Consider the following 19,361-nt stretch of genomic DNA (forward strand, 5'->3'; position numbering starts at 1 on the left):
CCCATTACTTAGCCTGCCCGACAGCACAGTCCCCCATTATTTACCCTGCCTGACAGCACAGTCCCCCATTACTTACCCTGCCCGACAGCACAGTCCCCCATTACTCACCCTGCCTGACAGCACAGTCCCCCATTACTCACCCTGACCGACAGCACAGTCCCCAATTACTCACCCTGCCTGACAGCACAGTCCCCCATTACTCACCCTGCCCGACAGCAGTCCTCCATTACTTACCCTGCCCGACAACACAATCCCCCATTTCTTACCCTGCAGTTGCTCTCCCCCTAGTGATGCCACAACGGGTGTGTACAGATGTGAGCAGAACACAATTAAAGGCGCTACCGCCATTTATTACACTGTCTGGTTTTATTGTAAAATGTAAACATTTGCCCCAACATGCGGCTCGTCCGAGTGTCCCATAAGACCATGTCTGGCACCGGGGGACCCCGACCACCAGCCGTGTGCAGGATATGAAGACCTGGAGTCCATGGCGCCTTCTATTCAAGTAAATGTGGAAGAGATGAAGCGATCAGGTCTGTCCCAGGAGCGGCGCATGCTCCGAGTGTCCTCCACCAGGCACAGCCGGAATGAGGTAATACTGATAGCGGAGCGCCACCTGTGGCACCAACATCACACATGTCCTCACTCAGCTCACGTCAGCTGGTGCAGATGCTGTTGATAGAGACGGTGCCGGGGTCCACCAGTCCCAGCTCCTCCTGCTCATTGACACACAGCTGGTACCCACAGCCCTTCCTGCGAGCCAAGGGGGCCACCCTCCCATCAGGCTTGGCCCGTGGGGGCAGAAGGAAGCCCACGCTGCCTGCGATCAGCATGTGCCAGATGCTGTGGATGTAGAAATAGTTCTCCTCCGTCTCCACAAAGGCATAGAGCGCAACAGCGGAGCTTGCAATGAGGGTCCCTGGGCACAGGTAGAAGAGCCAACGCTTCCAGGTGGGTGGGTAGCAGTGCCGTCTCCGGATGGTGCGGAAAGTCTGAAAGAGAAGAGCGTTAGTGGTCCCCGCTGCCTACTGACATGGCAATGAGACCCCCTCCCCCCCCCCCCCCCCGAGCTCTAAATGAAGGGTTAGGCTCATTATACTGCTGAGTGCGGGGATCTCGGCTCAGGAATCTACATCCCGGATTACACCCCCTTCTTAAGCTACGTATTCCCCACAGTAAATGATTAAAGAGCAGGTGCCCACTCCTCTGACATTGGGTGCAGGGGCTCCCAACACTGCAGACGATCAGCCACCTCTAACGGTCGGCAGCTCTCGCGCTGCACTGTTCACGTGTTATATCAATGTCACAGAATGCCAGGAAAGCCAGAGCCAACTTTCCTGGAGCAGCAATAATGGGGAGATGAGCACTCGCTTTTTAATGTTTGTCCACACACTGGAGAACCCCTTAGACAACTTTCTAGATTGTCTTCATTAAAAATGTTCTACTGTTTTGTGGATACAGTTTTGAAGTTGAATGCTAATCTGTCACAGCTCCTGCCCAGTCCTGACTGCTCTCTGTGATGAGATAGCGGAGAGGGGAGAAAGTATTGCAAGATGGATGAACCAAATTAGCAGTGGACAAGGAGAAAAGCACAGAAGGTAGGTACAGCGTAGAAGGTGTAGTGTTACATAAACTAACAAGGACAACAGTGCCCTGGATTTACACACCGTTTACATGACAGAAACGCAGGCCTCACCTCCATCATGTATTACCGCGAGATACGCGGGCCTCACATCCATCATGCATTACCAGAAGATACGCGGGCCTCACATCCATCCTGTATTACCGTGAGATACGCGGGTCTCTCATCCATCATGTATTAACGGGAGATACACAGGTCTCACATCCATCATGTATTAACGGGAGATACGCGGGTCTCACATCCATCCTGTATTATTACCGAGAGATACGTGGGCCTCACATCTATCATGAATTACCGTGACATATAAAGCACCATGGAATAAATGGCGCTATAACAATAAATAATAATAATAAAATATAGTGGCCTCACATCCATCTTGTATTACCGGGAGATACGCAGGCCTCACATCCATCATGTACTATTACTGGGGCATACACGCGCCTCACATCCATCATGTATCATCAGGAGATACATAGGCCTTACATCCATCATGTATTATCGGGAGATACGCGGGCCTCACATCCATCATGTATTACCGGGAGATCCAGTGGCCTCACATCCATCTTGTATTACCACGAGATATGCGGACCTCGCATCCATCATGCTTTACCGTGAGATACACAGGCCCCGCGTTTAACCTGTATTACTGGGAGATACGAGGACTTCACATTCATCATGTATTACTGCGAGATACGTGGGCCTCACATCCATAATGTATTACTGCTAGATTCGCGGGCCTCACATCCATCATGTAGTACCATGAGATACACGGGCCTCACATCCATCCTGTATTATCGGGAGATATGAGGTCCTCTCATCCATCATGATTTACCGGGGATACGCGGGCCTCACATCCATCATGTATTATCAGAGAGGCGCGGGCCTCACATCCATCCTGAATTATTAACGCAAGATACGTTGGCCTCACATCCATCCTTTATTATTAACACAAGATACGTGGGCCTCACATCCATCATGTATTACCGTGAGATCCAGTGGCCTCACATCCATCTTGTATTACCACGAGATATGCGGACCTCGCATCCATCATGCTTTACCATGAGATACACAGGCCCCGCATCCATCCTGTATAACTGGGAGATACAAGGACTTCACATTCATCATGTATTACTTCGAGATAAGTGGGCCTCACGTCCATCCTGTATTACCGAGAGATACATGGGTCTCACATCCATCATATATTATCGCGAGATACGCAGGTCTCACATCCATCCTGTATTACCACAAGATACGCGGGCCTCACATCCATCATGTATTACCGGGAGATATGCGGGCCTCACATCCATCATGTATTACTGCGAGATACGTGGGCCTCACATCCATCATGTATTACTGAGAGATACGTGGGCCTCACATCCATCCTATATTACCGCAAGATATGGGGGCCTAGTATCCATTATGTATTATCGGGAGATAAGCGGGTCTCACATCCATAATGTATTACTGCAAGATACACGGGCCTCACATCCATCATGTATTACCGAGCGATACGCGGGCCTCACATCCATCATGTATTACCACAAGATATGCGGGCCTCATATCCATAATGTATTACCGCGACATATGCGGGCCTTTTATTAGTCATGTATTACTGCGAGATACGCATGCCTCACATCCATCCTATACTGTATTACCGCAAGATTTGCGGGCCTAGCATCCATCCAGTGTTACCGGGAGATATGAGGTCTTCCCATCCATCATGATTTACCGAGAGATATGCGGTCCTTGCATCCATCATGTATTGCCACGAGATACGTTGGCCTCACATCCATCCTGTATTATTAACACAAGATACGTGGGCCTCACATCCATCATGTATTATCGGGAGATACGTGGGTCTCAAATCCATCATGTATTACAAGATACGCGGGCCTCACATCCATCCTTGCCTCTGCACCTAGCATTCACATGGTATGTTCATCCACCCAGCTCTCCTGCTCTCCTGCTGTCTGTCTATGAAGGGCACACAGTGCATCACCCAGCTTTGCACATAGACTTGCCTCTGCACCTAGCATTCACATGGTATGCCTTTCAGCTAAACCCAGCTTACCCCAGTGGTATTTATGACCTTGTTTACTCTGGCTTGATTGTATGCATCTGGTCCACCCTTACTTCTCTGACCAAGATGAGCAGAGACCACTCCTCTCTGCTTCACACCTGACTGCACTTAGTTGTACATATATTGCAGAGCACAAGTCTGCATAGACTTCAGTCTGCAGTGTGATTCCTTTAAGTGTGTTCTAGAAGTGTGAAGATTAATTTAAGAATTAAAACCAGAATTGAACCAGAAGGGAACTGAAGGTAACTGTACACAGTCACTGTAAACAATGTTTCTGTTTGTTTTCACTTTCACCCCTATAATCCTTCACTTTCTGCTAATTCCCCTAATCCATACTCCTAGTAAGGAACTGTTCATCTCTTCTTCAATCCTCCCCATCCACCTCACCTCCGTCTCAAAACTGTTCCTTACCATACAATCCTCTGTCTCCAAACACAGACAGCCCCCTCATTCCCTCTCCTGCTCCCACCTGCTAACACTTTCTCTGCTCCTTCTCACTGCTGGTGATATCTCTCCAAATCCTGGTCCTCCTCACCACATTCCCACAGTCATTTCTACCTCCCATCCACGCTCTATCACAACCTTCCGTAACCACTCCAACCTTATACCCATTCACCCAGCCCCCGCTTCCCCAGTCCCACTAACAGGATCTCTGTGGAACGCTCGCTCTGTCTGCAACAAGCTTTCCTACATCCACGATCTTTTTGTTACTACCAACCTTTCCTTCCTCGCCATCACCGAAACCTGGCTCACCCCTTCTGACACAGCCTCTCCTGCTGCACTTTCGTATGGCGGCTTCCACCTTTCTCACACCCCCCGCCCCAGCAGCAAACATGGCGGAGGAGTTGGTTTTCTCCTGTCAGATACCTGCTCCTTCACCCCAATCCCACTGCCACCCTCTGTTACCCTCCCTTCCTTTGAGGTGCGCTCTGTGCGCATCTACTCCCCCTCCAACATCCAACTGGCTGTCATCTACCACCCCCCAGGGCCAGCCACCACCTTCTTTGACCACTTCACCACCTGGTTACTTCATTTCCTTTCCGCGGACATCCCTACTGTCATCATGGGCGACTTCAACATCCCCATTGACACTTCCCTCTCAGCTGCCACTAAACTCCTATCTCTCACTTCCTCCTTCGGCCTCACTCAATGGTCTTCTACAGCCACCCACAAAGATGGCCACACACTGGACCTCATCTTCACCCGCTTCTGCTCCCTATCTAACCTCTCTAACTCACCTCTTCCTCTCTCTGACCATAACCTTCTCACATTCTCTTCCCTCTTCACTCCATGTCTACAATCCCCACCCCACAAACTTTCACACCCTCGCAGGAATCTTAAACACCTTGACCTACACTAATTCTCTGAATCCCTCCTCCCTCTTACAGATACAAGTTCCTTACACAATGCAGATGATGCTGCCGCTCTATATAACACCACAATAGCTGTAGCTTTGGAATCCGCTGCCCCACTTACACATACCAAAACTCGCAAAATCAACAGACAGCCCTGGCACACCAGCCTGACCAAAGAGCTGAGGCGAGCTTCCCGGGCTGCTGAGCGCAGATGGAAAAGATTCCACTCCAACGAGCACTTCATCGCATTCAAACAGTCCCTCACTACTTTCAAGACCACACTCGCCACAGCTAAACAAACCTACTTCTCATCTCTCATATCCTCCCTGTCTCACAACCCTAAACAGTTATTCAACACCTTCAATTCTCTCCTCCGCCCCCCAGCACCTCCTCCCTCCCCACTCATCTCAGCTGAAGACTTTGCCTCATTTTTCAAGCAGAGGATTGATAACATCAGAGACAGTTTTGGTCAACAACCCCCAGAGCCCTTCCTCCCGACTTCCCAGCCCTCCACCTCCAAAACCAACTTCTCCACCATCACAGAAGATCGACTCTCCACTCTACTCTCAAGATCACATCTCACCACCTGTGCACTTGACCCGATCCCATCCCACTTCATACCAAACCTCACCACAGTCTTCATCCCAACCCTAACCCATCTCTTCAACCTATCACTAACAACTGGTGTTTTCCCCTCAAGCTTTAAACAAGCCTCCATCACACCTATCCTCAAAAAGCCCTCTCTTGACCCATCCTCTGTATCTAGCTATCGCCCTATATCACTTCTCCCCTACGCCTCCAAGCTCCTGGAACAACACGTCTACCTTGAACTGTCCTCCCATCTCTCTTCTTGCTCCCTCTTCGACCGCTTACAATCTGGCTTCCGGTCACACCACTCCACTGAAACTGCCCTTACTAAGGTCACCAATGACCTCTTAACTGCCAAGAGCAAGCGACACTACTCTGTCCTCCTCCTCCTGGACCTGTCGGCTGCCTTTGACACAGTGGACCATTCCCTATTATTACAGACTCTCTCATCCCTCGGAATCACAGACTTGGCCCTATCCTGGATCTCATCATACCTAACAGACCGGACATTCGGCGTCTCCCACTCACACACCACCTCCTCACCTCGCCCCCTATCTGTCGGAGTCCCACAAGGTTCAGTCCTTGGGCCCCTGCTGTTCTCTATTTACACCTTTGGCCTGGGACAGCTCATAGAATCTCATGGCTTTCAGTATCATCTCTACGCTGATGACACACAGTTCTACATCTCTGGACCAGATATCACCTCCCTACTAACCAGAATCCCTCAATGTCTGTCCACTATTTCATCCTTCTTCTCCGCTAGATTTCCGAAACTCAACATGGACAAAACAGAATTCATCATCTTTCCCCCATCTCACGTGACCCCCCCTGCGAACCTATCAATTACAGTAAATGACTGCCCACTCTCCCCAGTCCCACAAGCTCGCTGCCTCGGAGTAATCCTTGACGCTGATCTCTCCTTCAAACCACATATCCAAGCCCTTTCCACTTCCTGCCGACTTCAACTCAAAAATATTTCACGAATCCGTTCATTCCTCACCCAAGAATCTGCAAAAACCCTAGTCCATGCCCTCATTATCTCTCGCCTTGACTACTGCAACCTCCTGCTCTGTGGCCTCCCCTCAAACACTCTCACACCCCTCCAATCTATTCTAAAATCTGCTGCCCGACTAATCCACCTGTCCCCCTGCTATTCCCCAGCTTCTCCCCTCTGTGAATCCCTTCACTGGCTCCCCATTGCCCAGAGACTCCATTACAAAACCCTAACCATGACATACAAAGCCATCCACAACCTGTCTCCTCCATACATCTGTGACCTCGTCTCCCGGTACTTTCCCGCACGCAACCTCCGATCCTCACAAGATCTCCTTCTCTACTCCCCTCTTATCTCCTCTTCCCACAATCGCATACAAGATTTCTCTCGCGCATCACCCCTACTCTGGAACTCTCTACCACAACATATCAGACTCTCACCTACCATTGAAACCTTCAAAAAGAGCCTGAAGACCCACCTCTTCCGACAAGCATATAACCTGCAGTAACCACCGATCGACCAAACCGCTGCACGACTAGCTCTACCCTCGCCTACTGTATTATCACCCATCCCTTGTAGATTGTGAGCCCTCGCGGGCAGGGTCCTCTCTCCTCCTGTACCAGTTATGACTTGTATTGTTTAAGATTATTATACTTGTTTTTATTATGTATACCCCTCCTTACATGTAAAGCGCCATGGAATAAATGGCGCTATAACAATAAATAATAATAATAATCCTGTATTACTGAGAGATATGAGGAATTCACATTCATCATGTATTACCGTGAGATATGGGGGCCTCACATCCATCATGTATTACCGGGAGATACGGGGGCATCACATCCTTCATGTATTACCGTGAGATGCGCGGGCCTCACATCCATCATGTATTACTGCAAGATACGCGGGCCTCGCATCCATCCTGTATTACTGCGAGATATGAGGACTTCACATTCATCATGCATTACCGTGAGATATGGGGGCCTCACATCCATAATGTATTACAGAGAGATACGCGGGCCTCACATCCATCATGTATTACCACAAGGATTGTGGGCCTAGTATCCATTATGTATTATCGGGAGATACACGGGTCTCACATCCATCATGTATTACCGCGAGATATGGTGGCCTCAAATCCATCATGTATTACAGGGAGATACACGGGTCTCACATCCATCATGTATTATCGTGAGATACGCGGGCCTCACATCCATCATGTATTACAGGGAGATACGAGGGCCTCACATCCATCTGTCAGCAGTCAGTCTTTTTAGGTCGGGAATTTATCATCGCGGCACATCTAGAATTGGTGATTTTCGCCGGCTCCTCCTTGCAGTAGCTCCACGTGTCAGATTACAGAGGCATCTGCCGTTTACAGCGCATTCTTCAGGTCACCACAGATTGTCTCATAAGTTCAGGCCCGGGCTTGGGCAGGGCCGTTCCAGAACTTCCATCTTCTTCTAGAGAACCCATTCTTTTGGTGATTTGGAGGTTGCTTTGGGTCATTGTTGCGCTGAAAGGTGAAATTCCTCCTCATCTTCAGCTTTCAGCATATGCCGGAAGGGTAAATTTGATATTTATTCAGTTCATAATTGCCACCCCCTTATACAATTCCCCAGTTCAAGCTGCTGAAAAACATCCACAGAGCACAATGGTGCCCCCACCATGCCTCACTGTGGGGATTGTGACCTTATGGTGATGCACAGTGTTGGCTTTGCACCTTTTGAAATTATGGCCAAATACAGCTCTGGCAAAAATTAAGAGACCACCACATCAAAACTCTGTCATGGGCAGCCCATTCTCCAGACCTGAACCCCATTGAAGACCTCTGGAATGTAATCAAGAGGAAGATGGATCGTCACAAGCCATCAAACAAAGAAGAACTGCTTAATTTGTTGCGTCAGAAGCAGTGTGAGAGACCGGTGGGAAGCAGCCAAGACACACGAAGCTGTGACTAAAAATCAGGGTTATTCCACACAATATTGATTTCTGATCTCTTCCTGAGGTAAAACATTAGTATTTTTGTTCCTAAATGATTATGAACCTGTTTTCTAAGCATTATTTGAGCTCTGAAAGCACTGTTGTTGTTTTTTTTTTTCAATTTTGACCATTTGTCCTTTTCAGAAAAAAAAATACAAAATTATTGCTTGGAAATTCGGAGACATGTTGTCAGTAGTTTATAGAATATAAGAGCAATTTACATTTTACTCAAAAATATAAAGAGAAAAATCAGACAAACTGAAAATTTGGAAGTGGTCTCTTAATGTTTGCCAGAGATGTAGTTCCTCCTCGGTCTCATCAAACACAACATGTTTCCCCAGATGCTTCCGGACGACTTTATGGAGGTTTTGGTAAAAGATTGTTGGGCTTGGATGTTTTTCCTTGTAAGTTAAGGCTTTTGTCTTGCCGCCCTGACCCCACAGACCGGACATTTGAATACGGGAGATTGTTGTCATATGTAGTCAGTAACTGACAGATATTCCTACAGTTCCTTTCATGTTGCCGTGACCTCTTGACAGCCTCTCGGACCAATTGTTTAGGGGTGTTTGGTTCTAGGTAATGTCGCTGTCGTACCAGATTTCAACCCCTTCTTGATAACCTCAGTGTCCATGGTAGATTTGATGTTTTTGTACCTGCTCCTGATAACTTTGCACAATGAGATCCTTTGCTGTGTTGTCAGCTGTTTATGGACCAGAAACTGTCAGGAAAATCCTCCTAGAGCAACGATACTTTCTCAGAATGGCTGTAAATGACGGCGGACGAGCACTGACTACCATGTACCCTGAGGGGAAATGTTATTGACTGATTCTGAACACAACCACATTTTCAATTATAAGAGGGTATTAAAACTTATGAAACCACATTATTGTAGTATTACCTTCCCCTTCCTCCCAAAATGATTTCAGTTTATCTCCCAATGGATTTGTACACAAGTTGGGCAACATTAATGGGAGAAAAAGTTGTGAAATGAGTCTTCTTGTAGGATTATACTTTACGTGACAAAATCCTGGAATTTTACCTGGGGCGTGTAGACTTTTTTTTATATCTACTGTGTATACTAATGAGCTCCAGTCTCACCTCTTTAACTAGCAGAAACACACAGGCCTCACATCCAACCTAAATTACTCGGACGAACTCTGCCGCAAGAGAGAAATCTTAAACTTGGGTCCGGTGCGATGACAATGAAGGAATAAAACCTGCTGGTTCCTACAGTTGTGGTGCACACTTTGTCATGATTCTGCCACGAACCAATGTGGATCCCTTCAATCATTCCAACTACAGGTAATCCCAGGAGACCCCCCTCACTCGCCCCAATGTCTGACCAGGAAAAGTGTTTCACTTACCCAAGCAATGGCCATGATGCCCACAGCAAACAAACTGGGCCCCAGGAGGTTCCACAAGCCATGTCGATCCAACTGGAGAGCCATGGACAACAACATGGCCCCAAGGAGGTAAAGAACCTGGAACACAAAGAGATGAGCGATCGGAATGTTATCAGAAATTGAGCGACAAATCACCAAACCAATCAACTGTCCAAAAACGACAAAGATGAGAACTCCCACACTGGCATCCGGTCACACAACTGCATGGCTCCTCCTGTACAACCACAGTGCCCCCACCCATAAACAATAAAAACCACAGTGCCCCCACCCATAGACATTGTGAACCACAGTGCCCCCACCCATAAACAATAACAACCAGTGTCCCCACCCATAAACAATAACAACCACAGTGCCCCCATCCATAAACATTGTGAACCACAGTACCCCCCATCCATAAACAATAACAACCACAGTACCCACCACCCATAAACAATAACAGTGCCCCCCACCCATAAACAATAACAACCACAGTGCCCCCACTCATAAACAATAACAACCACAGTGCCTCCACCCATAAACAATAACAACCACAGTGCCCCCACCCATAAACAATAACAACCACAGTGCCCCCACCCATAAACAATAACAACCACAGTGCCCCCACCCATAAACAATAACAACCACAGTGCCCCCACCCATAAACAACAACCACAGTGCCCCCTCCCATAAACAACCACAGTGCCCCCACCCATAAACAATAACAACCACAGTGCCTCCACCCATAAACAATAACAACCACAGTGCCTCCACCCATAAACAATATCAACCACAGTGCCTCCACTCATAAACAACAACTACAGTGCCCCCCTCCCATAAACAATAACAGTGCCCCCCACCCATAAACAATAACAACCACAGTGCCCCCACTCATAAACAATAACAACCACAGTGCCTCCACTCTTAAAAAATAACAACCACAGTGCCCACCACCCATAAACAATAACAGTGCCCCCCACCCATAAACAATAACAACCACAGTGCCCCCACTCATAAACAATAACAACCACAGTGCCTCCACCCATAAACAATAACAACCACAGTGCCCCCACCCATAAACAATAACAACCACAGTGCCCCCACCCATAAACAATAACAACCACAGTGCCCCCACCCATAAACAATAACAACCACAGTGCCCCCTCCCATAAACAACCACAGTGCCCCCACCCATAAACAATAACAACCACAGTGCCCCCACCCATAAACAATAACAACCACAGTGCCTCCACCCATAAACAATAACAACCACAGTGCCTCCACCCATAAACAATATCAACCACAGTGCCTCCACTCATAAAAAATAACAACCACAGTGCCTCCACTCATAAAAAATAACAACCACAGTGCCCCCACCCAAAACAATAACAACCACAGTGCCCCCCACCCATAAACAGTAACAACCACAGTGCCCCCACCCATAAACAATAACAACCACAGTGCCCCCCTCCAATAAACAACAACCACAGTGCCCCCCTCCAATAAACAATAACAACCACAGTGCCCCATCCATAAACAACAACAACCACAGTGCCCCCACCCATAAACAATAACAACCACAGTGCCTCCACCCATAAACAATAACAACCACAGTGCCCCCACCCATAAACAATAACAACCACAGTGCCTCCACCCATAAACAGTCACAACCACAGTGCCCCCTCCATTAATCAACAACCACAGTGCCCCATCCATAAACAATAACAACCACAGTGCCCCATCCATAAACAATAACAACCACAGTGCCTCCACCCGTAAACAATAACAACCACAGTGCCTCCACCCATAAACAATAACAACCACAGTGCCTCCACCCATAAACAACAACAACCACAGTGCCCCCCTCCCATAAACAACCACAGCGCCCCCACCCATAAAAAACAACAACCACAGTGCCCCCACCAATAAACAATAACAACCACAGTGCGCCCACCCATAAACAATAACAACCACAGTGCACTCCACCCATAAAAAATAACAACCACAGTGCCTCCCAGCCATAAACAATCACAACCACAGTGCCCCCCACCAATAAACATTGTGAACCACAGTGCCCCCTTCCATAAACAACAACAACCACAGTGCCCCCACACATAAACAATAACAACCACAGTGCCCCCACCCATAAACAATAACCACAGTGCACCCACCCATAAACAATAACAACCACAGTGCCTCCTCCCATAAACAATAACAACCACAGAGCCCCCACACATAAACAATAACAACCACAGTGCCTCCACCCATAAACAATAACAACCACAGTGCCTCCACCCATAAACAACAACCACAGTGCCCCCCTCCCATAAACAACAACCACAGTGCCCCCACCCATAAACAATAACAACCACAGTGCCCCCACCAATAAACAATAACAACCACAGTGCGCCCACCCATAAACAATAACAACCACAGTGCACTCCACCCATAAAAAATAACAACCACAGTGCCCCCTCCCATAAACAACAACCACAGTGCCTCCCAACCATAAACAATCACAACCACAGTGCCCCCTACCAATAAACATTGTGAACCACAGTGCCCCCCACCCATAAACAATAACAACCACAGTGCCCCCACCCATAAACAATGCCCCACCCATAAACAATAACAACCACAGTGCCCCCACCAATAAACAATAACAACCACAGTGCCCCCCCACCCATAAACAACTACAGTGCCCCCACCCATAAAAAACAACCACAGTGCCCCCACCCATAAACAACTACAGTGCCCTCACCCATAAACAATAACAACCACAGTGCCCCCACCCATAAACAATAACAAGCACAGTGCCCCCACCCATAAACAATGCCCCACCCATAAACAATAACAACCACAGTGCCCCCACCCATAAACAATAACAACCACAGAGCCCCCACCCATAAACAACAACCACAGTGCCCCCACCCATAAACAATAACAACCATAGTGCCTCCACCCATAAACAACAACTACAGTGCCCCCCACCCATAAACAACAACTACAGTGCCCCCACCCATAAACAACCACAGTGCCCCCACCCATAAACAATAGCAACCACAGTGCCCCCACCCAAAAACAATAACAACCACAGTGCGCCCACCCATAAACAATAACAACCACAGTGCACTCCACCCATAAAAAATAACAACCAGTGCCCCCTCCCATAAACAACAACCACAGTGCCTCCCAACCATAAACAATCACAACCACAGTGCCCCCTACCAATAAACATTGTGAACCACAGTGCCCCCCACCCATAAACAATAACAACCACAGTGCCCCCACCCATAAACAATAACAACCACAGTGCCCCCCCACCCATAAACAACTACAGTGCCCCACCCATAAAAAACAACCACAGTGCCCCCACCCATAAACAACTACAGTGCCCTCACCCATAAACAATAACAACCACAGTGCCCCCACCCATAAACAATAACAAGCACAGTGCCCCCACCCATAAACAATGCCCCACCCATAAACAATAACAACCACAGTGCCCCCACCCATAAACAATAACAACAGAGCCCCCACCCATAAACAACAACCACAGTGCCCCCACACATAAACAATAACAACCACAGTGCCTCCACCCATAAACAATAACAACCACAGTGCCCCCACCCATAAACAATAACAACCACAGTGCCCCCACCCATAAACAATAACAACCACAGTGCCCCCACCCATAAACAACTACAGTGCCCCCCACCCATAAACAACAACTACAGTGCCCCCACCCATAAACAGCCACAGTGCCCCAACCCATAAACAATAGCAACCACAGTGCCCCCACCCAAAAACAATAACAACCACAGTGCGCCCACCCATAAACAATAACAACCACAGTGCACTCCACCCATAAAAAATAACAACCACAGTGCCCCCTCCCATAAACAACAACCACAGTGCCTCCCAACCATAAACAATCACAACCACAGTGCCCCCTACCAATAAACATTGTGAACCACAGTGCCCCCCACCCATAAACAATAACAGCCACAGTGCCCCCACCCATAAACAATAACAACCACAGTGCCCCCACCCATAAACAATAACAACCACAGTGCCCCCCCACCCATAAACAACTACAGTGCCCCCACCCATAAAAAAACAACCACAGTGCCCCCACCCATAAACAACAACTACAGTGCCCTCACCCATAAACAATAACAACCACAGTGCCCCCACCCATAAACAATAACAAGCACAGTGCCCCCACCCATAAACAATGCCCCACCCATAAACAATAACAACCACAGTGCCCCCACCCATAAACAATAACAACCACAGAGCCCCCACCCATAAACAACAACCAGTGCCCCCACCCATAAACAATAACAACCACAGTGCCTCCACCCATAAACAATAACAACCACAGTGCCCCCACCCATAAACAATAACAACCACAGTGCCCCCACCCAAAACAATAACAACCACAGTGCCCCCCACCCATAAACAGTAACAACCACAGTGCCCCCACCCATAAACAATAACAACCACAGTGCCCCCCTCCAATAAACAACAACCACAGTGCCCCCCTCCAATAAACAATAACAACCACAGTGCCCCATCCATAAACAACAACAACCACAGTGCCCCCACCCATAAACAATAACAACCACAGTGCCTCCACCCATAAACAATAACAACCACAGTGCCCCCACCCATAAACAATAACAACCACAGTGCCTCCACCCATAAACAGTCACAACCACAGTGCCCCCTCCATTAATCAACAACCACAGTGCCCCATCCATAAACAATAACAACCACAGTGCCCCATCCATAAACAATAACAACCACAGTGCCTCCACCCGTAAACAATAACAACCACAGTGCCTCCACCCATAAACAATAACAACCACAGTGCCTCCACCCATAAACAACAACAACCACAGTGCCCCCCTCCCATAAACAACCACAGCGCCCCCACCCATAAAAAACAACAACCACAGTGCCCCCACCAATAAACAATAACAACCACAGTGCGCCCACCCATAAACAATAACAACCACAGTGCACTCCACCCATAAAAAATAACAACCACAGTGCCTCCCAGCCATAAACAATCACAACCACAGTGCCCCCCACCAATAAACATTGTGAACCACAGTGCCCCCTTCCATAAACAACAACAACCACAGTGCCCCCACACATAAACAATAACAACCACAGTGCCCCCACCCATAAACAATAACCACAGTGCACCCACCCATAAACAATAACAACCACAGTGCCTCCTCCCATAAACAATAACAACCACAGAGCCCCCACACATAAACAATAACAACCACAGTGCCTCCACCCATAAACAATAACAACCACAGTGCCTCCACCCATAAACAACAACCACAGTGCCCCCCTCCCATAAACAACAACCACAGTGCCCCCCACCCATAAACAATAACAACCACAGTGCCCCCACCAATAAACAATAACAACCACAGTGCGCCCACCCATAAACAATAACAACCACAGTGCACTCCACCCATAAAAAATAACAACCACAGTGCCCCCTCCCATAAACAACAACCACAGTGCCTCCCAACCATAAACAATCACAACCACAGTGCCCCCTACCAATAAACATTGTGAACCACAGTGCCCCCACCCATAAACAATAACAACCACAGTGCCCCCACCCATAAACAATGCCCCACCCATAAACAATAACAACCACAGTGCCCCCACCAATAAACAATAACAACCACAGTGCCCCCCCACCCATAAACAACTACAGTGCCCCCACCCATAAAAAACAACCACAGTGCCCCCACCCATAAACAACTACAGTGCCCTCACCCATAAACAATAACAACCACAGTGCCCCCACCCATAAACAATAACAAGCACAGTGCCCCCACCCATAAACAATGCCCCACCCATAAACAATAACAACCACAGTGCCCCCACCCATAAACAATAACAACCACAGAGCCCCCACCCATAAACAACAACCACAGTGCCCCCACCCATAAACAATAACAACCATAGTGCCTCCACCCATAAACAACAACTACAGTGCCCCCCACCCATAAACAACAACTACAGTGCCCCCACCCATAAACAACCACAGTGCCCCCACCCATAAACAATAGCAACCACAGTGCCCCCACCCAAAAACAATAACAAACACAGTGCGCCCACCCATAAACAATAACAACCACAGTGCACTCCACCCATAAAAAATAACAACCACAGTGCCCCCTCCCATAAACAACAACCACAGTGCCTCCCAACCATAAACAATCACAACCACAGTGCCCCCTACCAATAAACATTGTGAACCACAGTGCCCCCCACCCATAAACAATAACAACCACAGTGCCCCCACCCATAAACAATAACAACCACAGTGCCCCCCCACCCATAAACAACTACAGTGCCCCACCCATAAAAAACAACCACAGTGCCCCCACCCATAAACAACTACAGTGCCCTCACCCATAAACAATAACAACCACAGTGCCCCCACCCATAAACAATAACAAGCACAGTGCCCCCACCCATAAACAATGCCCCACCCATAAACAATAACAACCACAGTGCCCCCACCCATAAACAATAACAACAGAGCCCCCACCCATAAACAACAACCACAGTGCCCCCACACATAAACAATAACAACCACAGTGCCTCCACCCATAAACAATAACAACCACAGTGCCCCCACCCATAAACAATAACAACCACAGTGCCCCCACCCATAAACAATAACAACCACAGTGCCCCCACCCATAAACAACTACAGTGCCCCCCACCCATAAACAACAACTACAGTGCCCCCACCCATAAACAGCCACAGTGCCCCAACCCATAAACAATAGCAACCACAGTGCCCCCACCCAAAAACAATAACAACCACAGTGCGCCCACCCATAAACAATAACAACCACAGTGCACTCCACCCATAAAAAATAACAACCACAGTGCCCCCTCCCATAAACAACAACCACAGTGCCTCCCAACCATAAACAATCACAACCACAGTGCCCCCTACCAATAAACATTGTGAACCACAGTGCCCCCCACCCATAAACAATAACAGCCACAGTGCCCCCACCCATAAACAATAACAACCACAGTGCCCCCACCCATAAACAATAACAACCACAGTGCCCCCCCACCCATAAACAACTACAGTGCCCCCACCCATAAAAAAACAACCACAGTGCCCCCACCCATAAACAACAACTACAGTGCCCTCACCCATAAACAATAACAACCACAGTGCCCCCACCCATAAACAATAACAAGCACAGTGCCCCCACCCATAAACAATGCCCCACCCATAAACAATAACAACCACAGTGCCCCCACCCATAAACAATAACAACCACAGAGCCCCCACCCATAAACAACAACCAGTGCCCCCACCCATAAACAATAACAACCACAGTGCCTCCACCCATAAACAATAACAACCACAGTGCCCCCACCCATAAACAATAACAACCACAGTGCCCCCACCCATAAACAATAACAACCACAGTGCCCCCACCCATAAACAATAACAACCACAGTGCCCCCACCCATAAACAATAACAACCACAGTGCCCCCACCCATAAACAATAACAACCACAGTGCCCCCACCCATAAACAATAACAACCACAGTGCCCCCGCCCATAAACAATAACAACCACAGTGCACCCACCCATAAACAATAACAACCATAGTGCCCCCATCCATAAACAATAACAACCACAGTGCCCCCACCCATAAACAATAACAACCACAGTGCACCCACCCATAAACAATAACAACCATAGTGCCCCCATCCATAAACAATAACAACCACAGTGCCCCCACCCATAAACAATAACAACCACAGTGCCCCCCCACCCATAAACAACTACAGTGCCACCACCCATAAAAAAACAACCACAGTGCCCCCACCCATAAACAACAACTACAGTGCCCTCACCCATAAACAATAACAACCACAGTGCCCCCACCCATAAACAATAACAAGCACAGTGCCCCCACCCATAAACAATGCCCCACCCATAAACAATAACAACCACAGTGCCCCCACCCATAAACAATAACAACCACAGAGCCCCCACCCATAAACAACAACCACAGTGCCCCCACCCATAAACAATAACAAGCACAGTGCCCCCACCCATAAACAATGCCCCACCCATAAACAATAACAACCACAGTGCCCCCACCCATAAACAATAACAACCACAGAGCCCCCACCCATAAACAACAACCAGTGCCCCCACCCATAAACAATAACAACCACAGTGCCTCCACCCATAAACAATAACAACCACAGTGCCCCCACCCATAAACAATAACAACCACAGTGCCCCCACCCATAAACAATAACAACCACAGTGCCCCCACCCATAAACAATAACAACCACAGTGCCCCCACCCATAAACAATAACAACCACAGTGCCCCCACCCATAAACAATAACAACCACAGTGCCCCCACCCATAAACAATAACAACCACAGTGCCCCCGCCCATAAACAATAACAACCACAGTGCACCCACCCATAAACAATAACAACCATAGTGCCCCCATCCATAAACAATAACAACCACAGTGCCCCCACCCATAAACAATAACAACCACAGTGCACCCACCCATAAACAATAACAACCATAGTGCCCCCATCCATAAACAATAACAACCACAGTGCCCCCACCCATAAACAATAACAACCACAGTGCCCCCCCACCCATAAACAACTACAGTGCCCCCACCCATAAAAAAACAACCACAGTGCCCCCACCCATAAACAACAACTACAGTGCCCTCACCCATAAACAATAACAACCACAGTGCCCCCACCCATAAACAATAACAAGCACAGTGCCCCCACCCATAAACAATAACAACCACAGTGCCCCCACCCATAAACAATAACAACCACAGAGCCCCCACCCATAAACAACAACCACAGTGCCCCCACCCATAAACAATAACAACCACAGTGCCTCCACCCATAAACAATAACAACCACAGTGCCCCCACCCATAAACAATAACAACCACAGTGCCCCCACCCATAAACAATAACAACCACAGTGCCCCCACCCATAAACAATAACAACCACAGTGCCCCCACCCATAAACAATAACAACCACAGTGCCCCCACCCATAAACAATAACAACCACAGTGCCCCCACCCATAAACAATAACAACCACAGTGCCCCCACCCATAAACAATAACAACCACAGTGCACCCACCCATAAACAATAACAACCATAGTGCCCCCATCCATAAACAATAACAACCACAGTGCCCCCACCCATAAACAATAACAAGCACAGTGCCCCCACCCATAAACAATGCCCCACCCATAAA

General features: G+C 48.2%; 1 protein-coding gene across 4 annotated transcripts in view; it reads right to left on the reverse strand.

Moving 5' to 3' along the window:
* Positions 1 to 324: 324 nt before the first annotated feature.
* Positions 325 to 19,361, reverse strand: part of TMEM8B (transmembrane protein 8B) — a 208,118-nt gene continuing 189,081 nt past the window's right edge. For 3 of the 4 annotated variants that reach the window (XM_073563322.1, XM_073563321.1, XM_073563323.1), the window contains 2 exons: positions 10,007 to 10,123; positions 325 to 992 (listed from right to left, as the gene is read on the reverse strand). In XM_073563322.1, the coding sequence (XP_073419423.1) occupies positions 657 to 992; positions 10,007 to 10,123 (453 nt within the window). In that variant the 3' untranslated portion in view covers positions 325 to 656. Of the gene's footprint in view, positions 993 to 10,006; positions 10,124 to 19,361 lie in introns of those variants that run through there. The other variant, XR_012227403.1, reaches the window with a different exon arrangement.

Source organism: Dendrobates tinctorius, unplaced genomic scaffold (assembly GCF_039654945.1).
Source record: "Dendrobates tinctorius isolate UK_male_01 unplaced genomic scaffold, ASM3965494v1 ptg000386l, whole genome shotgun sequence".
In the NCBI taxonomy this organism is placed as follows: Eukaryota; Metazoa; Chordata; class Amphibia; order Anura; family Dendrobatidae; genus Dendrobates; species Dendrobates tinctorius.